The sequence below is a fragment of the Babylonia areolata genome, chromosome 21, assembly GCF_041734735.1.
Source record: "Babylonia areolata isolate BAREFJ2019XMU chromosome 21, ASM4173473v1, whole genome shotgun sequence".
NCBI lineage: Eukaryota > Metazoa > Mollusca > Gastropoda > Neogastropoda > Buccinidae > Babylonia > Babylonia areolata.
The window spans coordinates 20,305,174-20,312,596 of record NC_134896.1 but is presented as its reverse complement, the minus strand read 5'-3'; the positions used below and the strand labels follow the sequence as shown (position 1 = coordinate 20,312,596).

At 41.3% G+C, this 7,423-nt stretch overlaps 1 protein-coding gene across 1 annotated transcript in view; it reads right to left on the bottom strand.

The window, feature by feature from the left end:
* Positions 1–825: 825 nt before the first annotated feature.
* The window catches only part of LOC143296098 (N-alpha-acetyltransferase 20-like), a 20,793-nt gene continuing 14,195 nt past the window's right edge, over positions 826–7,423 (bottom strand). Inside the window, exon 6 of the mRNA XM_076607870.1 lies at positions 826–3,596. Within this exon, the coding sequence (XP_076463985.1) occupies positions 3,511–3,596 (86 nt within the window). The 3' untranslated portion in view covers positions 826–3,510. The remainder of the gene's footprint in view (positions 3,597–7,423) is intronic.

The window sequence follows — 7,423 nt, the reverse complement described above, 5'->3', positions numbered from 1 at the left end:
GCAGACCCAAACGTTCCAAGACTGCGAACAAACACTTACCTCTAAAAGCAAGAAATGTAGGCTCAACTCGACAATTACCCAGAAGCCAGCACATGCGCGCGCTCCTGTTCTCACATCCACTTCCAACCCCACCACAAGAGAAAGAAAGAGAAGTTAAAAAAAATATGTTTTCGTTGGCTTGAACGTGAGGGGTTCATTTTCTCCTGTCAGTCCAGAATAGAAACTGGTTGTTTTGTCAGTTCGTAACCCGTATAGTGAAACGCTGCTCGTGCACGCGGCTTCACTTGACACGTGATGCACGTGTCGTCACCGCAGTGACACCTGCACTGCACCTGTAGATAAGTAGACCCAGACAAAACACATGGAGCACAACCAGACCACGAATGGAAACCATCTGGCATCATGCAGTTGAGTTTTGGACAGTTTATTCAGTTGTTCGAGGAAAGTTTTGGAGATAATCTGAAGGTCGTGTAAACCAATGGGATGTGTGTGTGTGTGTGTGTGTGTGTGTGTGTGTGTAACGGGGACAGAGAGAAAGGGAGAAAAAATGTGAACATGTGTATGTGGACAAGAAAAAATTTATATGGTTTTGGCGTGTGTGTGTGTGTGTGCGCGCGCGCATGCGTACGCGCGCTTGAGACAGGGAGAGAGAGAAAGCAGAAGGGAGAATTTGTATGTGTGTATATACACGAGAAAGAATAGAGGAGGGAGATAGACAAAGACATACCAACAGACAGACAGAAAAGCAAAGTCTAAACATTTTTTTTAATGCATGCAGGCAAGCACACACACACATACACAACAAAAACAAATAAAACAAGAGCATAAGTTGTTAAGACATTTCTTTATTTTCTACAATAAAAGAAAAGCAATACAAATGAGAATTCAAGAATCCAAAGTTGTTTTTGATCAGTTCAATGGAATTTGCTCAAGCACAGTCACAGACGAAGAAGCCAAGAAAAGAATCTTTCACGGGAAAAGAAACCCCACACACATACACACGCAAAAAAAAAAAAAAGAAAAAAAACATAAAAAAACGACATACTGCCAGTTCACATCAAGCATCCATTTTCCTTCCTTTAATATCAGCACCTGTCTTTCTCCCATCTTGTTCTCTTTTCTTTTTATAGAAATCTTTACTTCCCACTTTCTAATAAAAATACAAAAATAAAAAAGCTGTGTGGTGCAAGTGTGTGTGTGTGTGTGTGTGTGTGTGTGTGTGTGTGCGTTTGCACATGCTTACATTCTGCTGATAGGAGTGGGCAACTTTGCAGGCATCTCCAATTTCGTTTGTACATGCAGCAGGAAAACATATACTTGGATTCTTGCCAGATTCATGGCTCGAGCCCAAAGTCCAAGAGTCACCTGTGCATGTAAGAACAACATCAACAACAAATACATCTGGAGAAAAAAACTGATATTACCCGGTTTTTCGTTTTATTATTCACACATCATGATGTGAACGGCATGTTAATCTTTGGAAACGGAAATAATAAAATCGCTCTGAGATAAAACTGAAATAATCTGCAAAAATCATGTTCAGAAATTCCTTCTGATTTAAAAACAAATCAAAGGAACAAATAAGACGAAGAAGGAGATGAAGAAGCAGAAGGAAATAGAGGAGGAGGAAAAAGATGAAAGATGATGGGACAGGAGAAAGTAGAGGAGAAAAGGGGGGATAATGAAAGAAACTAATACTTTGTATCAACATTAACAGTTCCAGTCTCGGGCTGATTCCTCCATTTCATTTTACTTACTGCATTAAATTCAGAAGATTTCCATCCCTCTCTCAATATATCTATATATTTCTATGGTTAGCTTATTTTGTTTCATTCTGCAACTTTTTCATTGATTATCATTACATAAAGAATTTTAAAGAACAATTTAAAAATAATTACATGAGTATGCTTTCAGTGTGAAACAAATCACCTGCATATGGACAGACTCACACACACACACACACATATATATATATAATTGGAGAGACAGAGAGAGTGAGAGATTAAACAACCAATCAACCAAATCTAAACTAGTGGCATGCCAATGATGACTCACGCGTGTTTCATTTCCTATTCTACAATGGCGTTTATTTCATTTTATTTTATTTCATCTTATTTTTTTAACTCCAAGAGAACAATTGTGATGGGTGCCAAAAAAGCCTGCGTGCGAACGTTAAGCTTAGTTACAGGCTGTGTTTGTTACTTTCACAATGCTAACTGAACACATGTGCTCTTCGTTGCCTGTCCTAACCAATTTCTTCCTCATGTCTGGAGGGAACAAAACAAACATGCCAACACCAAGAGTAACAACTCCCCACAGATACACTGCAAATGTGACAGCCGTATTTTTCGGGCAAACGTGACAGCGGTATTTTTCGGTACATTCACTGAACAATAAGCTAATGCAACTGTTCTACAACAACAACAAAAATAAGAACAAACAAACAACAACAACAACAAAAGTAAAGCTTTTAAAAGTTCACTCGCTTGTTTGATTAGTTATGAAGTTGTTTGATAACTTTTAGTTATAAAAGCCTTTAAAGTTCAACTGATTAAACTTTTCTAACATCTTTGTCATTTACAAAGTTTCTTCATCAAAATAAGAATAAAATCAAAGTTATAAAAGTTCTCTAGCTTGATTTATCATCGGTTACCAATATTTTTGCATTCAGATTTTCAGGATTTCTACTGATTTTTTTTTTTCTGTCACAAGAATGAGTTTCTTCCTTTGTAATAAATCAGCAACAAAAAAGATATAAAGACTCTAAAGACTTTAAACTAATAAATTGCTTGATGTGTTATCAGTTTTTCGTAATTTCATACATATTTTCTGGATTTCTTATACCTTTTTCTGTGACAAGCAGTAATGCATAAATATCTTTCTGCCACACGCTGTCTGCAGTGTTTTCTGAATGTGATACAAGCAACCACACTGCAAGATCAAGTTACTCTGATATGAATATACAGTCATTTGACATCTCACTAATTCATTCACCCACTCAAAAATAAATGCATATGAACAAACAAACACACACGCACACAAACACATGCACACACTGATTAACTTTATTAACAGGCACACAGTCAAAGAGAGCAACCACACACGCTGAACTTTCCTACAAATCAATCAGTGACTTTACTTTTTAATCAACTGCAGGCTGCCACCACAAGACTGTGGTGTAACGGGAATATACACTGAAAAAACAAAAACAATTACCTTGAACCCCATCACCCACCCTAAAAAAAAAAAAGCAAGAAAAGAAAAGAAAATGGATGCTATCAGCGACTTCCATCACAAATCGTTGCGTGAGGGAAACGGTCGTCGGTCCCCTCCTCCCCCCCTCTGCCGACCATCATCCCCCCCACCCCGCCAGCTGACCCACATAAGGGTGAACAGCAGACAGCTGGCCACCACGGCCAGCACCACATTCACCACAAACAGCACCTCCTCCTGGCTTCTCCGTCCCCACAACCACCGCCACCACCACGACCGCGCCTGAGCCCACTCTGGTCAATCCAGATCCTCTGGGCGCACAGGGTGCGGTAAGGGAACCATGGACTTCTTCTCCTTGTCTCTGGACAACGCCTTCCTCATGTCTGCACAAAATCATCAACAACAAAGTTCAGTTCAGTTCAGTTACTCAAGGAGGCTTCACTGCATTTGGAGAAATTCATATATATCCTACACCCCATCTGCTAAGCAACTCTCTTAAAAGCAAAGTGGTGAATGAGAATTCAATCTATCAATCAATCAGTCAATCAAATTATTTCAGTCTCCTCATAAAAAATACAAGAAAAACTGGCTTGTGTGCAGATATTCCAGTAGTACAATAATAGTTTAATAACATTTTACAAGGATAAGTTTGTAATGGTATAGCACATTCAAAGCGTACAAAAGAGCATAACGTATAAACCCCACTAAAATAAATGAGGGTTAGGGTAGGGGTTTTAACTTCTGTCTGAAACCTGAAACTACCACCACAACCGTAATGTAAAAATAATATAAAGCAGTTCTTCTTTTCCTGATCTTCCTCCAGCGTGTTTTCAGACAGGCAGTCTGTGAATAGTTGACTGCATCCAAGTGTTCTTTGTGTGAGCATGCTCTGTGTGTGTGTGTGTGTGTGTGTGTGTGTGTGTGTGTGTGTGTATGTCTGTATGTGTGCACATGTACATGTGTGTGTGTGGGGCGGTGTGTGTGCGCGCAAGTGTGTGTGTGTGTGCACAAGTATGTGTGTGTTTGTGGTTAACACTGTGATCCATGCAAGGTTGTCTGAGAAAGAAGTAGGGGATGGGGGAGGGAAAGGAGGAAGAGAGACACAGAGTTATAACTATCAATGTCTGTTCTCATTGCATTCATTCTTAAAACAAAATTATAATAATATATTTTTTGTTAAATCAAGACCACTGCAATACGGCAATATTATGGTATAATCAGAACACTGTTGTACATCACCAGTGTGACATACAGTGTAACATGCAGTTTTATTTTTAAGTTTGATGACCACAACACTAAAACCTATCTGCACTGCCCACAACAGAAAACTGAAAACCTCCAAACTCCACAAAAGCAAATATCAGGGTAATGTGTCCAAAAATCAAACACTGTTCCACTATTAAAGCTTTCAAATCTAATCCCATAACATATTTTGTTCAAACAACATTTTAAACTTCATAGATCTTTCTCCCTCCCTCCCCCCATCTCCCCACCCCCTCCCAACCATCTTTGTGCATGTGTGCAAGAGCCAATTTTTGTGTGTGGACTGGGGGCTTCATGTGGGAGAGGTGTGTGAGTTGTGAGTGATATTGTTAATGTTACATTGATTTTTCATGCCACATAAACTGTTAAATGCACTCTGAATCACAGGTTAAGTGATATATACAAATGCAAATATCAATACAAATACAAATACATCATCATTACTATTAATAATCAATAGTGGTAAATCTATCATTATTATTATTATCATTTTAAAATTATTATTAAATGTTGTTTAAGAATAACGGCTGTCAGAGCCCAGCATTCCTACCTCTGCTGCAGTGTACAGCCCCAACCCCCCCCCCCCCCACCCCACACACACCCCTTCATCAGTCTTCCCACTCCCAGCTCATGCTCCATTCCTTCACCCTACCCACCCCCTCCCCCGCTCTCCCTTCCCCCCCCCCCCCTTGCAATAACAGGGGTACAACTGCAACACCACGCTTCCCAAAGTTCTCAAACACAGGTGGACAGGAACTGGCAGTAGGATTTCCTCATCCTCCACTTCCACACAAATCATCTGTGCATAGGGGGTGGGGGGTGGGGGTGGGGGAGAAGATGAAAGCGAACAAGGCAATGAGCCAGACAAAACATTCTTCTTTTTTTTTTTTCATTGTTCATAATGTTCAATTCATATATGAGTATTCATTTCTTTCTACCAGAATGACTTTGCACACAAGTATTGATTACCATTTTCTCCCCCCCCCCCCCCACACACACACACCTCCCAACACCCCCTCCCTCGCCTCCCTGTTAGATGTAGGGGGGAGCCAGACTTTTCCAGAACCATTCTTCAGCTTCAATGTCAGTTTAGAAACCATTATTCAGCTAAAGACCAGTTTTTGAAACTTTGCTTTAATGCTTGAACCAACATTTTTCTGCATGTGAAATGCACAAAGCCAGTCCACACAGAGAATCTCCTCCTATCACCCCCCCCCCCCCCCCCTTTTTTTTTCCACCCCAGAAGTACAGTTTGCTGTATGCTAAACACTATAAATGACTAAGTTTTCACTTAGAGGGCACAGATGTGTATGAAAGCTGTTTCTGAAAGTAAATGGCTGCTGCAACCATTGGGCAAAACTGAATCCATCTGGTCATTTGACTGTCCCTCTCTCTTTCTTCACGGTTTTTCTATTTATCTGTTTTGTTGTTGTTTGTTGTTCTTTTCCTTTTCTTTTAATTCCAGAGGCAGACGGACAAAGATGTTAAAAAATATTCCTAATCGCAACAGTTTTAGGGGGAGGTAAAGGTAACTAGGGGTTCAGGAAGGGGTGTGGGAGTTGTCCTGTAATGAGCTCCCAAAAACTGTTCAAGATGAGAAACATGACAGATTAGAAACAGATTAACAGATATAAAGCAAATGTAAGCTTATCAATATGAATGAAATAATCTTAAGTATCATAAAAAAAGTTTAAAAAAAAAGATTCTGTCAGTTTTATGGGGCTGTTCCAATCAAACTGTCGTCGTTTCAGCAAAACCAGCCATAAGGCCGAGGACATTTATGTCATTCGGCACCTCGTATTGCCCTGTCTTGCTGGTATCTATGCTGCTGGATAGTTAACTGACAGACTGAAATAATCTTTACCCTCTTTAGCTGATTAACCACTTTCCTAATTTGCCTGTAGATATGTTTCTGGCAGGTGCTCCACATTTATCTGTTTATTCACATTCGCTCTATTTACTAAAGCAGGCATGATAAAGTCTTAATTATTCATGCTTATTTATCAACCCTGGTCTCTGATACACGAGTGTGTACACACACACACACACACACACAGAGGAAAAAAACACACACAAAAAAACAAGAACAACAAGCAGAAAACAACAACAACAAAAAAAGAAACAAGTGCACACATGCATGCATAGATCTATATACATGCACACACATATGATATGTGCGCGCGCGCACACACACGCACGCACACACACACACACACACACACACACACACATGAACACTAAACCCAGGCCTCATCTCTCCAACAATACATATTCATCAATTCCTCCTTTCCCCTTGCCCCATGGGAAGGCAATGGAGGAGGAGGAGGAGGAGGAGGAGAGCAAAGTAGGCTCCACGGCTTATTTACATTGGCACCCTCTGCCAGGATTGTCAAGATGCACGTGCCAAAACTCACGGCATCCTTCCACACCTTAGCTTCCCTTCCACACCTGGAAAAAACCTGTGCCCTGAGCAGGGCTGGCCGGGAAGAGAGACAGGGAGTGGGTGAGTGGGTGAGGGAGAGGGGGGCAGGGGGGGGGGGGGGGGGGTTGGGAGGGCTAGCAGAGGGTGCTTGAGGGTGGTGGAGGTGGGGGGTTTGTGGGAAGAAAGGTGGGGCAAGAGCAGACTTGGGGGTGGATGTAGAAAGGAGTGTCAGTGTGGGTTGGAGGGCAGTGTAGATTGGGGGAGGGGGGGGGGGGAGGAAAGGGTGAGGGGAGAGGAACGGGGAGGGGCATGGAGAGCTAATTTCTTCGTTCTATAGATGCCTGTGGGAATACCTCAACTGCCACTATAGCTATAGATACATTCATTCCTATGAATGGTGCTTTTCTTTGTTCTGGAGGTGTGTTTTTTTGTTGTTGTTTTTTTGGGGGGTGGGGGGTTGTGTGGAGGGGAGGAAGGGGGAGGTTCACTCTGTCATTTCTGGTTGCCACATCCCATGTTCAGGCT